At 56.8% G+C, this 15446-nt stretch overlaps 1 protein-coding gene across 4 annotated transcripts in view; it reads left to right on the forward strand.

The window, feature by feature from the left end:
* Positions 1-12351, forward strand: part of MYOCD (myocardin) — a 102819-nt gene extending 90468 nt beyond the window's left edge. For 3 of the 4 annotated variants that reach the window (XM_027784886.2, XM_005236205.3, XM_027784888.2), the window contains 7 exons: positions 1710-1885; positions 2523-2648; positions 3157-3419; positions 3771-3924; positions 5129-6082; positions 9020-9077; positions 9754-12351. In XM_027784886.2, coding sequence (XP_027640687.2) covers positions 1710-1885; positions 2523-2648; positions 3157-3419; positions 3771-3924; positions 5129-6082; positions 9020-9077; positions 9754-10319 — 2297 coding nt within the window. In that variant the 3' untranslated portion in view covers positions 10320-12351. The remainder of the gene's footprint in view (positions 1-1709; positions 1886-2522; positions 2649-3156; positions 3420-3770; positions 3925-5128; positions 6083-9019; positions 9078-9753) is intronic. The other variant, XM_055797714.1, reaches the window with a different exon arrangement.
* Positions 12352-15446: the final 3095 nt, after the last annotated feature.

Here is a 15446-nt window from a genome sequence, read left to right on the forward strand (position 1 = left end):
CAACTGTTTATACAGTGGAAAGTTCAGCTGACGTGTTCCTCTAATCACCTCCGGCAGGGTGAGCAGAAAGTGCCAGACCCCAACAGAAAGCCCTAACGTCCCAGTGACAGGAGGCTGCCAGTGCTCTGCATAGCTCAGCAGTGATATAAGAACCTTTTTTTACCAGGTCCTTGTCATCACTTTGTCCAATTCGCTTGAGAGGACAATACCCAGTGCATTAGAAACAGCCCCGAGCAAACACCATTCTCCCTGAGATTACAGCAGAGACACAGGATCATGAAACAACATGGCCAGCCCCTGGCTGGGCGAGAGCAGGACAGATAAGGGCAGCGTTCCCACCCGCGTGGGCCCCCGGTATCAGGGAGCAGGATGCAGCACATTCCTGTCATGCTCCAGGCTGCCCCTGTGTCCTGAAGGTCCCTTGGGCTCCCGGCTTTGGCTAAGTGACAACCCAGCAGTCTTGCAGATCCGCAAGTCCCCCTTGCTCGGTGTCGTTTTTCCCGAGGGAGGATGCCCCGCTTGGCTGCAGTCACGGGGAGCAGCTCCCACCGGCCCAGGTGGAGGACCCTGCAGCGTTGCTGTTCCAAAGGGAAGACCCGGGTTGGGTGCTGCTGTGACGGAGAGGGGACAGGCCTTGCTCCAGGGCCGTGAGAGGAGCCCCGTGCCCTGGCCAGCAGGGAGGAGAGGCTCTCCACAGGACGCAGTCGCTCTTGTATCCCCAGCCCCACGGTGGCTGGGCAGCAGTGCGGGGCAGGGAGCCAGGGCGCCTGCCTCGTCCCCCGGCAGTGCCCGCGGAGCAGGCGGAGATAACGCCTATCTCCCTGATAGGGGCAGGGGCAGAGCCGGAGGGTGCGTGTTGGTGAGAAGGTGCACATTGCCAGACCGGCGGCAGGGACAGGTGGAAGCTTGACCCCGGGCCCTTCCCACTTCCCCCTTTGTCACCTCGCTATCGGTGTGCCAGGCTGCCTGACAAATGCCAGACATGAGCACGAGGAGATTATGAGCACAGCCACGCTGCTCCTTCCTCTGCCCCCCACCTGCAGCCCTCCCGAGGCTCACATGAGACCTTTTGGGCTTTTTTTCAGCACTTTATCAGCAAAAGCTGGGAGTCAAGAGCTTTTGCCCATCGTGCCAGGAGCTCTGCAGGGGGGAGAAGCCATGTCAGGGAAGCAATGGCAGGAATCGTGTCGTGCGGGGGAAGCCCTGGGCAGGGACGGGGCCATTTGGCTGCAGCCAGGTCCACCGGTGCTGGCTCTCACACCGTGTGGCCAGGTCACCCTTCGGGTTCCTTTCAACCTCATTTCTGCCACTGAGAACCACTTGTGGTCGGGGCGCTCTGCTGATGGAGGGGGTGGCTCCAACGCCTGTCTCCCTATTCCAGCCCCACCTGCCTGCGAGAAACCTCCTGCCCCGGGGGCCGGGCTCCCCCTCGCCCCCTCTGCTGAGCAGCGCGGCCGTGGCACTGGCCGGGAGCAGATGCTGCCCCTCTCCCACCAGCCGCGGCCATGGGGCACAGCCGGGTGCTGCCCCGTGCCTGGCTGTGGACGGGGTGGGCAGCAGAGCTCCCAGGGCACCATGTCCAGGTCTGGAGGAGGTGGGCACAGGCATGGTGGCACCCCATGAGGCTCACCCACCCTATCCTTCCCACTGCCACAGTCGTCTCCCTGCTCAGTGCAAGACGCTGATCGCTGCCCCTTCTTCCCTGGCAGGCACCCAGGTCAGCTTCCCCAAGCCGGCTGATGCCTTTGCCTTCGAGGAGGACAGCAGCAACGACGGGCTGTCCCCGGAGCAGGCCAGGAGCGAGGACTCCCTGGGCTCCACCGAGCCGGTGACAGGCACCAAGGCCCTGGAACCAGCCCCTGCCACCCCAGCTGGGGCACCCCAGGTAGGGCCCAATGCCCCCTGCCTCCCTGGGGGACGGGGCAGGAGACCCAGACCCAGGGACATGCCTCATGGCCATGGGGGTCCCACGGCCCCCTGTGGAGGGACACAGGGCTGCACGGGCCACCATGTCTCTGCTGACCGGTGACAGCACCAGAGGCAGCTGGAGTGACTGGGGGCAATGGGATGGACTGGGGGGGACTGAGGCAGACCGGAGGGACTGGGATGGATTGGGAGACTGGGAGGAACTGAAGTGGGCTGGGGTGGGGTGGACTGGAACAGAGGGACTGGGGCTGGCCGGCGGTAGGCTGGGGGGACTGGGCTGGGCTGGAGGACACTGAGCAATGGCATACGGGGGCGAGTGAGGAAACAGGGCTGAGTTGGAATGGAGAAGGCTTGGAGATGGGGGTGGACTGGGATGGATGGGGGTGACAGAGGACTGGGGGAGTGGGGGTAGTGGGCTGGGATAGACCTGGGGGGACTGGGATGGACTGCAGCATCTGGGATGAACTGGGGACAACGTGGGGCAGGGGAATGGGGTACCAGGTGCCCCTTGCAGGCAGAGGCCATCCAGGCTGGCCAGCCCCTGGCACCTGCCCCACGTCCCCTGTCCTGTGGCATGGCTCGCCTCTCCCTTGCAGGATCACGCCCACAGCGCCGACAGCCACGCACCGGAGCCAGCCTCGGCACAGGGCAGACAGTGTGACAGCCCCAAGCAGGCGGCGGGGCAGGAGAGCCCAACCCTCCCGGTGCCCTCTGCCGTGAAGGTAATGCTGGTGCCACCAGGCTGCCCAGGAGGGGGATCAAGCCCAGAGCACCTGGCCGCATCCAAGCCTGAAGCACCCGTGTGCTGCGCTCCGTGTGTGGGAGGTGCGGGGGTTTAGCCTTAAAGGCTTGGAACAATTCAGGAAGACAAACCTTGTCAAAAACTGTAATTCGATTAATTTCGTAACAGTACAAGGTATAGCTAGAGGCAAGTGCTCAGGTTCTGCACTGGCAACGTCCCCTGGGGCTAGCAGCAAGAAGGAGATACAAGGCAACACTGAAATACCTTCGAGGCAAAGAGGGTCATTGTCCATCTTCTGTGTTCTCCAGCACAGCTGAGCTGGGATGTGGCCCTGAGGGAGCCCCCCACATGCAGGCTCAGCAACTCTTGGAGCTGGAGTGTCAAGGTGCTGGCAGGAGCTGCCCTTGCCCTGTCCCAGGCCTCTGAGCTCTCACGGGGGTGGCAGGAGCTCTTCTCCCAGCTAATTCCTTTCCTTCTTGGACCAACAGTCCAAATCATCCAGTGACAGCAAGAACCGTCACAAAAAGCCCAAGGACACCAAGCCTAAGGTGAAGAAGCTGAAGTATCACCAGTATATCCCTCCAGACCAGAAGGCAGAGAAGTCCCCTCCACCCATGGACTCTGCATATGCCAGGCTCCTCCAGCAGCAGCAGCTCTTTCTGCAGCTCCAGATCCTCAGCCAGCAGCAGCAGCAACAGCAGCAGCAGCAGCAACATTTCAGCTACCCAGGGATGCACCAGGGCCAGCTAAAGTGAGTGGCAATGTGCCAATAGCAGTGTTTAGTCCTGTCTCTCTCTCCGAACTTTCCCCTGCCGTACCCGTGTGTGCCAGTGCAAGGGGGACAGACGCGTGCAAATAAAATGTAAAAGCTTGGGAGCAGCACTCCTCCTGCAAAGCCGTTCTGGCTTTGCACACTGGCTGGGGCACCTGGCGCCTGCTGGTGGATCACCAGCAATCTCCTTCTAGCCCAGCCTGGCTTTCCTTGGGGCTGGAGTCCTTCACACAGGAGATAGCAGCCCCAAGGGAGCAAAGAGATGGTATGCTGGGCGCAGAGACCCCAGGGGGACAGAGAAGTTACCCCAAATTTCCTTTGTTATTTCAGGCAATCAAATGAGCAAATGGTCAAAAGTTCAAATTCTTCATCAACTTCTGTCAACAACACCCCTCTTTCTCCTGTGAAAACCACCTTTTCAGGCCAGACTTGTGTCTCATCTATCAAGCCAGGCCCTCTGCCGTCTAACCTGGATGATCTGAAAGTGAGTGCAAACTTTGTCACCACAGGAGCAGAACCTTATAGCCTGAAGGTGCTTTGCTACCCCTGAAGCGTGCGGTGTGGTGCCGCAGCCTGAGCTACCTGGGAGCGACCGCGTGTTACGGATCAGCAACCCAGAGCCACCGCGCTGTGAGCAAACCCAGGAGTACATCACACTGGGTCGGGAGGTGGGCGCAGCAGTGGCAGCTGAAAACATGGCTTTGCGGCTCTGCAGGTGCTGTTGTGGGTGCATTGCTCCAGAGCATGCACCAGCAAACCTTAGGTATAATGTGACATGGCTGCAGGCAAGGCATCAGGTCAAGAACTAAAGGATGCTCTGTGCTGCTGCTCCTGCAGCTCATGGCTCCATACCTTCTGTGGTTTTCTGGTGGACATCACGGATGCTGCTAGCAGACCAGCCAGAAGCATTGAGGTCAGCATGGGCTGCACTGAGTGACTCAGCTTCTCAGTGGCCATCGCAGCCAGCCCAGCTCAGCTCTGCACAGGCAGGTATCTCCCGGAGCCTGCGGCTGCGAGCACTGCCTTGAACAGTACCTAAGTCTCGTGTAGGCAAGACAGGCAGGGCATAAGGGAGAATCGCTCGCATTAACAGTTCATTCATACTTTGCTAATGGAGCCTCAGCCATGGGGAAGGTCAAGTTCTTTTAGGAGCAGAGACCTGGGGGCAATACTCATTATTAGAGGAAGAAATAAGATCAGGTAGAAATAACATGAGTTTGGCCATAGCAATGCCCCAGCTCAGATGCCTGAACCATGTGCAGATGCCTGAACACGAAGTGTGTGTCTCCAAGGTATGCGCTCGCATTCTCTGAGCTAAAGGATGCCAGCAGCTAGTTCCTGGTCTGTGTGAAAATCCTCTGCTCGTGTAGAAACCTACTGCTAGGAAGGGAATCCTGGGTTACCTCTATGGCCCAGGGACCACTGCTGCTTCGTGGAGAGCAGCCTCAGTTCCTGGAGGAAGAAGGAAGGTGTTCCTGCTGGGAAGGGTGAAGATCCTGCAGGATGTGCGGTGCTCAGGGCCGTGCATGGGGACTCTGGTGGCTGCAGCTGAGACAGTGAGTACCTGGGAGGTTGGAGCCTTAAAGCAGGAAGCTGGGAGCCTGTGATCTGAGACAAAGTTTAGAAACTTTGGTTTTCTAAAGGGCTCATCTGCCACTGGGACTGATTGTTGGTCACTTTCCTTCTAGGTGTCAGAACTGAGGCAGCAGCTCCGAATACGAGGCTTGCCTGTGTCAGGTACCAAAACAGCACTGATGGAACGGCTGCGGCCCTTCCAGGAGTGTGGCAGCAACACGGTGCCAAACTTCAGTGAGATTACCACTGTCACCTTCCCAGTCACTCCAACAAGCACCCTGTCGAGTTACCAGTCGCAGTCCTCCACCAGCATGTTATCAAATGGCTTCTATCACTTTGGCAGCACCAGCTCCACCCCACCCATCTCTCCAGCCTCCTCCGACCTCTCTGTGAGTGGCTCTTTGCCTGACACATTCAACGACGGGCCCATGTCTTCTCCACAGTTTGGTCTCCAGCCATCTCCGGTTCATGGCAGTGCTGAAGAAAGCCTCATGAGCAGCATGAATGGAGGGAGCATCCAGCTGGAGCTGGAAGGGATTGACACAGAGAAAGACAAGATGCTGGTGGAGAAGCAGAAGGTCATCAATGAACTGACATGGAAGCTGCAGCAAGAGCAAAGACAGGTGGAAGAGCTACGGATGCAGCTTCAGAAGCGAAAGAGAAGCAATGGCCTTGAGGAGAAGCAGGGGCCTGCTCAGCATTTCTTTGGTGTCCCCATCAAGCAAGAAAATGCAGTGGCCAGCTGTCCATTTGCATCCAAACAAACTGCCTTGAAAGGCCAGGCCAGCAGCTCGGATAAGTTAAGTAACTGTGGGGTGCCGCAGCTGCCTCACATTGTAAATAGCCACTGCTTGGAGCCTGCAGGGCAAAGCACCATCACCTCCTCGACATTCCTGAGCCCGCAGTGCTCCCCCCAGCACTCTCCACTTGGGGCTGCAAAGAGCCCCCAGCACATCAGCCTGCCGCCGTCCCCCAACAGCCACTATCTCCTCTCGGTGTCCCCCAGCTCGCAGGCAGAAGGGCGCAGCGGGTCCCCGCAGACCAACAGTTGCCTTCGCACGGGATCGGTAAGTGGAGAGCACCCCAGACAGCATCGCGGTGGTGAACGCACTGATGTCTGTGGGCAGTCAGTCAAACATCCCAGTCTGAGGCCTTTCCTATCAGACCAGAACTGCTGGTGCCCAGGGTGGGTACCCGGGGGCCGTGGCAGCATGTGGGGCTGCCTGGAAAGGCAGGGAGTGTCCTCGATGGCCAGTGGGTTGGAAGCTGATGGCACCGCAGGGTCCTTTGGAGGGCATGTCCTGGGGAACCCTGCCACCACTGCACCCAGTTGCTCTGGGGGGGCAGCTCCCATGCCACACGGAGCCCCGGCACAGCTCCCCTCTTCCCCAGGGGACCCCAGCGCAGCTCTCTCTGCCCCTGGGTGAGCACTGGCAAAGCTCCCTGTGTCCTGGAAGAGTCTTGGCAGAGCATCCTCTTCCCCATGGAGCACTGGCACAGCTCCCCCTGCCCCTGGTTAAGCACTGGCACAGCTCCCCCTGCCCCTGGGGGTGTCCTGGCACAGCTCCCCCTGCCCCTGGGGAGCACTGGCACATAACAGAGCCCTAACCCAGCTGCCTCTCCCCTCAGGGGGAGGCCCTGGCACAGCTCCTCCTGCCCGTGGAGCGCTGGCACGGCTCTCTGCACTGTGGGGAAGCCCTGGCACAGCTCCCCCTGCCCCATGGAGCCCTGGCACGGCTCTGTCCACAGCAGGAAAGCACCAGCACAAACCCCCCCAGCCCCTGGGAGAGCACTGGCTCCATTCCTACACCCCGGGAGAGCCCTGTCGCAGTGTTGCAGGGTTTTTCAGCATCTCGCTGAGCCATTGCAGCTCCTAAGAGTGTGTGAGGGATTTTGATCACTGGGTCGAAGGAGGGCAGTTATCCTGGTCTTACGGCAAGCCCTTTCTTGAGAAGGTAGCCTAGGGCTTGCAACTGGGGTCTGCAGTCAGATGGAGCTTGTGCCTCCCCATCAGGCAACCAGCACAGCAGAGAGTTGTCTCTTCACCATCCACCATTTCTCACTCAGCCGTCTGGACAGGTACAAAAGCTTGGAGAGGAGCACACGCTGCCAACACACAAAAGCAGTAGAGGGTTCCTCCCAGCCGATGTCCGCAGAAACGTGGCCAGGATGTGTACAGCCAGGCTGAGTGGCCTCACCGCTGCCCTGGATCCGCTTCCGGATCCAACCTGCCTGCCAGGGCCACGCTGGTTCCCTGGTGCTGGCTCTTATGGGGTGAGGCAGCTGCAGCCAGGCAGTGAGGAAAGGCGTGCAAAGGTCTAAAGTCAACAGGGACAGCAGCTGGCAGGCAGTGGACCTTCAGACGAGGTCCCTCCTAGAAGGGGGAGTGGCAAAAAGCTGGCACTGATATATACAGGTGTTTGGCACAGGCACAGAGAAAGCCTACGTGCTGACCGGGCAGCGACTCTTTTGAGCGGTCTTCCCTGGCCTGGGCTCTGTGAGATGCTCCTGGACAGGTGATGACGGCGAGGCTCCCCAGCAGAGGGGCTAGGAGGCAGCCGGGGAAGCGCTTCATCACCAGCCGGCTGCCGCCAGCCACCTGCGCCCCTTTCCCTCTTCCGCTGGCTCTGCATGGTCACAGCTGGACCGAGCACCAGGATGCTCCGCGGCATCGTGCCTGTGCTCTGGCAGCAGCCGGGGGTCAGCCTGGCCCCACATCGCACAGCCAGCCCGACAGAGCTCGTTCACCGCCCTCTCTCCTGCCAGGAGGCCAGGCACTTTACCTGAGCTGATTTGACTCAGAAAATCATTAGTCTCCCTGGCACCACAGTGGCTTCAACAGGGGTGAAAGAGAGCTGGGCCTCCCGCCGTGCCTCCCTGTGCATTGACTCCGTCTCCCTGTATTTCCCCCATGCAGATGGCTACGCAGGCAGGTCAAAAGTTTTCTATTCCATCCCCAAGTTTTTGTAAGTCAAGCCCAGCCCTCTCAGAGGTAAAGCAGCCTCCACCTTATGAGGATGCAGTAAAGCAGGTAACTGCATGATTTTTATTTTCTATAGGGCTAGGTCTGCGCAGGGTATTCTTCTGTGGTTAATGTAACTCATACGCAGGAGTTACAACCCGTTATGGGGTCTCTGGGTAGGACAGACCTCTTCCCATAAGGAATGGGCTTTTCTTAAAGAATTAGTTGCTGGATGATTGCCACAAAGCACTCGGACACCATGCTGGATGGGATAGCATCTTTTGTGCTGGTGAAATGTGCCAGTCCACCCTGGGGTCCTGACATCCCACACAAATACCCCAGGACCTCAGTATACTCTTCTTTGGAGTGCTCAGGGCTATGTGAGAAACAGACAGACTCTTGAGCATTCCCAAGTCACCAGGAAACCTCATCTTCTCTACTTAGCCCATTAGCAAAGTGCCCTGCTTGGTGCCATCTGCATCCCTTAGCCTTATCCTGGAGTGCTGTTCCCACGGGGAAGACTGTCTTCATCACCCATAAACCCCTCACCCATGAGAGTCTGTCAGCAGCCTCAGTGCTGGTCATGATGGTGCCTTTAGGAATACAGTGATGCTGTTGGCAGTGATAAAAAAAGGGCTTATGCTGGCTGGTAGGGAGGCGTCTCTGGTCAGGGAGCGGAGGATGATGATGATGCCTCAAGGGAGCTGCAGGGAGTGCAAGGAGGCACGTGCCAGTGCAAGGCGCTAGGTCCAAAAAGTCAGTGTGTCCTGGTGGCCTTGGGAAAAGGCAGTGTGTGGTGGCCACTGAGCAGAGGGTCAGTGGCAGGGCGGGGGGAACCTGGCACCGTGCTCCCCGGATTCACCATGCTTGTCCCGGGTCCTTGCAGTGCTCACCTGAATGCCGCTGCCAGCCCCGCGTTGGTGCAGCACTTCTCCTGCACGGGAGAAAGCCATCTGTGGGGTCTAGAGCCACCTACCTGGCTTGTGGCTGGAGGGACTCTCCTCCTAACGCCCTCTACTCTCCTCTTTGTCGTTTGCTGCAGCAGATGACACGAAGTCAGCAGATGGACGAGCTCCTGGACGTGCTGATTGAGAGCGGAGGTACGCACTGCTTCCCTGTTCCCCTCCAGGGCTTCCCCTCCAAGCCAGCGTCAGTCCGTGGGGCTCAGTGCACTCTGTGCACCCCAGCAAAGCTGAGTTGAGTGCAGCTTTCATTTGCCCTCCCTGTGCCAGCAGCCACTGAAACTGAATTCAAAAGCATATTGGCCCTCCTGGAGCCTGCTCCTGCATGTGCAGACCTGGTGGGGTGGTCAGGGCTTGGTTGTCACCTATGCAGACTGCAGAGAGAAGGGATGACGGGGCAACAGCCCTGTGCACAGCACTGCCAGCACCCTCCCCATGCAGACCCCCCAGTATCCCCCGCCGTTCCCAGTGCTGCCAGTGCCATCTCCTGCGTAGAGCACTGCTGGTGCCCTCCCGTGTGCAAAGTGCTGCCTGTGCCCTTGCCCATGCACAACGCCTGCCCAGCCCCATGGGGACAGCTGCCAGTGCTTGTGCCCTAGGGACTGTGTCCAAACCCAGAGGAGCAGAAGTCAGACAGGAAGAACGTGCGAGGCGTCCCACAGGGAGGGTGGGTGAGCGATGCCAAGGGGGTTGAGTGGGGAGCGGGTCCCTGCAGGCATACCCAAGAGCCCAGCTGGGGGATGTGGTGGTGCCTCTGTGCCCAGCAGTGGTGGGCACTGCCAGAGCACCTCAAACCCCTCTCATTTGTTGACAGAAATGCCAGCCAATGCCAAGGAAGATCGGTCCTGCCTCCAGAAAGTACCTCAGATAACGCTGTCTACAGGGAACTCCAGCACCTCGCTCCCGAAGTCATCCACCCCATTTGAGCAGGTCTCCTCAGCCCAGCTCTCCTTTGAGCACTGTCCGGGCAGCAGCGATGCCCACCTCGAGGTCCTGCTGAACGCCCACAGCCCCCTGGGGAGGGTCAGTGAAATCGCCCTGCTGAAGATGGGAGAAGAGTCCCACTTCGAAGGGATGATGGAGGGGTTCTCTGGCAAAGCCGCAGATGAACTGCTCACCTCCCAGGAGATTTTACAGACTCCCCTCTCGCCCATGGAAACCCAGCTCTCCCCTTCCCCTGCCGACGGCTCCGGTTTACAAATGAGTTTCACTGAGTCTCCGTGGGAAACAATGGAGTGGCTGGACCTCACCCCCCCCAGCTCTGCCACTGGCTTTGGCTCGCTCACTCCTGCAGCTCCCAGCATCTTCAACATCGATTTCCTAGATGTTACCGATCTCAACCTAAACACCAGCATGGACCTGCACCTGCAGCAGTGGTGAAAGGGAGGCTGGTGGAGGCAGCGTACTATGAGCCTGCAGCAGCCAGCACAGTGTTTCTGTCGTGCCGGAGAAGACGCAGCACTAACGTGCCCCATCCAGGGGAAACTGGAGTAATTTTCCCAGCGTATAAACTTGTTTGAATTTCTAGTTACTGCAAATTAACAGCACAACAGCTCTGGTACTTTGGTTTTCCTCCATCTACAGGTCCCCACAGAGGACACCAGTGCCTTTAACAACACTTTTTTAGATTGACAAGAACTGAGTTTTGCTTCTTTGATCCTTCCCCCCCACCCCCGGTTTCAGCAGTCACTCTCACGAGAACTGGAGCAGCTCATGGTGAAACTGTGGGGTGAGGAGACCTCACCTGGGCAGCAACGGGAAATCATGGAGAGGAGAGCCCATTGCTGCCCTTTCCTCTGCTCTCCTCCTGCCCATCCAGCCCTTCAGGCAATCCTGGCTCACCTTGGCCATGCCCAGGCCAGGAGGGTGGGAGCAGGGAGGCTCTGCCCAGCCAGGGCAGCAAGCACACTTCTCCGTACAGCCAGGCTCACCTTGCTTCCTTCCCCTTGCCCTTGAAGCTGCGTTGCCCAGTCCCCGCACAGCTCTGCTCCAGGTGGATGAAAGATGGAGACCACCATGTTCGTGGTGCCACCTTGTCATGTCCTCATGGTGCCTGGGGGTTGAAAGCCCAGGAGCCATCCCAGCTGCAGTCTGAACTGCATCAGGCTGAAGCCTGTGACCTTGGAGCAGAGAGCTCTGGACACTGGAGGCAGCTGCTCAGGCTGCAGGTGCAGGTACCACAGGCATGTGGCATCCCAGTGGACCTGCCACATCCCAGCTAGTATGGTACAGATGAAGAGATGTGTAATGTGTTTTGGTCCAAGGGAGGAGCAAGTGGTATGGAAAACACAGACAGGCTTTGGAGGGGCTGTCCTCTGCACAGCCAGACATCAGGATGGGTCTCTACCTCCTTGCATGATCTGGGAGCAGGGGGAGCCAGAAATGGACACTCGGCAATGTGGAGCAGGGCTGAGTGGGTCCTTGCGTGGCTGCAGTTTTGTACAAGCGTCTGCTTTTGTTGCCTCCACTCCTCTGCCATCCATCCCTCTCTCCGTCCTTCTTCCCATTCCTCCCCTTCTTCCCGAGTTTACTCCAGCATCACTGTTCACTCAGCCCAGAGCAAGGCCATCTGGAGAACAGCTGTGAATCACTGGGCCTGGAGGAGCTAGTTCTCCTAAAGCCGGCAGAGATGGATGCTCTCCTGCAGTGATGCCTCCCATTTGAAGACACCAGCATTTCTCCTACGAGTCTCTGTGCAATATACTTCCTCAGGCTCTGGCGAAAAGGAGCCTCTGCTTCACTTCTTGGCTTCCACCAAAGAACTTGCTGCAGACTGTTTGACGGACACGTCTACTTCTTTGAAATTCTGGTTTTGCCAAAGTAAATATTGTTGCTGACAAAGATTGTTAAACTATTTACAGACTGAGCGTATTTAATATTTGTGTTACTGGAAGGACAGCACACGGAGATGCAGCAGCCGGGGAGGAGCCCGACGGGAGCCCCGGGGCTCCCATGGGACACTGCCCCAGGGGTGCTGGAGCTGGCAGAGGAGGCTCCGCAGCCCCTGCTGTGTCTCCAGCTCATGGCGTTGTTGCATGCTGTATAAAGCACGTGGCAGTAGCTTTCAAGTCACTATTTAAAGCACCACTTTTCTATTGTACAAATGGTCACTGTGCACTGCTAGGATAGACAATCACAGGTTGCGTTTTGTTGGGGTTTTTTAAGAGAATTTCTTTTTCTAAGTGAGACATTTTTTGAAGCCGGTCCATGGAGAATATTAATAGCACTTGAAACAGAGTAGTGTTAGCTACTACACTGCGTTATTGTACAGGGCTTTCCAGGTAACTTTTTCCTCTCAGCAAATATATTTCCTTATTTAAAGGGATGCTGTCAGCTTCAAACTTGTAAGCAAGCACATTTCCTTACCTATGTTACCAGCAACACCTTCATTATTAAAACCCTTGTCTTGCCACCCTGTCTGCTCACAGTTTGCTGTTTGATTTCACCAGCTGGGGCAGCCACAGCCGTCCCTGCTGTGACTGTCGCGATCAGCTCTGTGCCCTGGGACAGCTACAGTCCTGCAAGAGCAGAAGCATTTCTTTCACAGCAACAAGTTCCTCCCAGAAGATTTCTAATCAAGCTAGCCAAAGTCTCCTGTTTCTGAAGGCTTTTTCTTCTGTCAGCTCTGGTTTTGCTTTGTTCTGCAAACCCCAGCTCCTTAGAGGGGCCAGTGTCCCTCTCAAAGGCGGTGGTTGGCACCCTGCCCAAGTCCCAAGGGATTTTAGGCACCGTTTCCCTCCCCAGTCTCGTGGGGAAACATCTGTTTCTCAGCCCTTCTGGGCTCAGCGGGGATACCCTCCACCCTAGGGTGTGGGGTGAGGAGGCGGTGGGGGCAGGAGCTTCCATGTGCCCATCACAGACCCCTTCAGCGTGGGGGGAACCCAGAGCCCAGCACCACAGCTACCAGCGCCTTCCGTCGCCCTGTCACTGACAGCACACCAGCACCCCTCGCTGCTCCCCAGTGCCACCTCGGTGCCCACAGCAGCCCACAGCCCAGCAGCCCACAGCCCAGCCCTCTCGTCCTGCGCACCGGCAGCCCTGGCACCCGCGCAGAGCCCCCGCCGCTCCCCCCACCAGTGTGTGTAGCCCTCGTACCTGCTTATCAGCACAGGACCCTCTCTGGCACCCATCCAGACCCCTCTTCTCATCCCCGGCCAGTTCCCCCAAAGCCTCTACCCCCCTTTCACACAAACTCACTTGGGGGAGGCGGGGGGGGGATCAGGGCCAATCCCTGCCCATGCATGGACCCCCCTGCACCCCTTGACATGCTGTCACCCCCATACCTGCAACACCTAAAAGTAAGCCACAAGGAAGGACTTACGGCTGTGCAGGATGCGCTGAGGTTCTCAGGAGGCTTCAGCGTAGCTGATGGCTTATTTTAAAGCCCAGACACTTGTTCACCCTGGAGCACTGGCAATGATACAGCTGTATGGCCGGGGCGGGGGGGGTTGAGATCACCGAAGCTGTCATCTGCACATCTTGGCTTACCAACAGGAGGACAAGATGGCCTTCCTAGCAATACCTTTTTATTTTTATTTTATTTTTTTTTTTAATCACAGCACTCCCACCTTCAAACTTATACCAACTCATTGCACGCAAGTCAGGGACTAAGCTCCATGTATTCCTATCAATTTCTTACACAAGTCTTGTTGTATGCCAAAGGAAACATGCTTTTCTACAAATCCATGAATTTATGGTTCGCTTCATTAATGTCTTAAGACTTGAACCAAAAAAACTAGTTTGAATCCAGCTACAATGACACTAATCGTTGGTGTTAGGTACAATTAAAATCAATGCTGACAGACCCCCTGGTGCTACCCCCTTTCCTGGGGGCTCTGCTCACCCTTTGCTGCCTCTCTGGGGCTTCAGCCTGGAGGAGGGTGCGGGGTGCCATGGCCATCGGCAGCCTCAGGCTTTGCCAGAGCCAAGGCACAGGTGTGGCTGGGTCTTTCCTCCTCACTCTACAATCCGCTGTAGAAAACCGGGGTAATTTTTACACCTTTGCAAACATGCTCATTCTTCCTTGGCACCTAACTCCACAGCACACCTGAATTTACAGTACTTGGTGTCATTTACATATGTCAGAGGCTTGTTCTTTGGTCTCTTTGTTTAAGGCTGGTTTTACGCTACCTCCCAAATTACATTCCTCTGATGACTGGTGACTGGCCACCGATGAGGTGTTTATAGCCCTGGGGCCTCTGGCATCACCCTGTGCCTGTTCCTTCAGGCCCCTGCTGTCATCCGCTGCCTGTAGTCCTCTACAGTGCCTTCTACTATAGAGGCGTAGACAGGTATCTATACCCAGAGGAACCACTTGGTATTACTTGCCACTAGTTACAAAATGTATACAAAGCAATGTGGGACATCATACAATCCTAGAAGAGCTAAAACAAAGCAAGTAATGCTCATCTTGTCATTAGATAATTGCTGTTATATCTCAACAGCCTAAAAGCAAAGCTCCAGGGAGGCTGGGACTAGTTCAGACAGGCCTGATAAGCCCCGAGACCCCTTTTGCTAACCTAGCACAAGGCTGTGGCCTCGTACAAGCAGCAGCACCACGTTTCCTGGGCTTCGAAGCTACAAAAGCATGGGACCTCGGGAGAGGCCACAGAGCATCTCCTTCCTACAGCGATTGTCAGGTAAGAAAACAAGTTCTCCAGGGATGCCTGAACCTCTCCCATTCCAGTAACCCCGCTTCCTGGTGCCAACCTCAGTCAGCACCATGTGAAGACCTGGCTCTGCCCACCCCTCGCTGGAAGTGCCCCTACCGATCACACGTTGGTGGCAGTGATCCCATCAAAAAGGTGGCTTCAGTTGCACTGGCTTTCCTGCAGGCAGTAGGAGTTGCCTGGATTTCAAGATGGTTTTTCCACCAACCTCTCAAAACTGAGGTCAGATTCAAACATCTTCAGGAAATCACTGTGAGGTGGAATCCCAGGATCTGAATCTTTCTGTCCTCTTTCCTTACCTGCTTCCCTCCTGCTTTTCTAGCTCAAACCCAGGTGCAGAGGGAAAAAAAAAAGAGAAAGAAACACAGGCTCCTGTCACTGGGAACCAGGAGAACGGCTGTGGTCTGCACTATGCAGAAGATCGAGCTACAGCTTCTCACCATGCACCCACTGCATGTTCTCCATGTTTTGGTTTTTTTTTTTTTCCTCTTAAAGTATCTTCAGCTGGCCAGGGTGCACGCACTTGATCACATGGAGCAGCACTCCCAGGTCATGTTTCTGGGGAAGCACTGAGATTCAGCATGCCACCCGAGTCAGTGGGATTAGAGGTGGTCACAAACTGGACGGCTTTTAAACCAGTTCTGCAAATACCTGGTGGGCCTGGTAATGAAGCTCCCTCTTCTTATCTTCTCCAAAACCTGCAGCAGCCTAAGGCAAATCACCTGTCATCAGTCCATCAGAAACTGTTAGTGGTTAGCAGGTGGGTTCTCAGCCCGTTCTGAATCTGCTGAGGAACCTGCTTTCCTTGGAACCCAGGCGGGCTCTCCCCTCTCCTCTC

The sequence above is a fragment of the Falco peregrinus genome, chromosome 2 (genome assembly GCF_023634155.1).
Source record: "Falco peregrinus isolate bFalPer1 chromosome 2, bFalPer1.pri, whole genome shotgun sequence".
Lineage (NCBI taxonomy): Eukaryota > Metazoa > Chordata > Aves > Falconiformes > Falconidae > Falco > Falco peregrinus.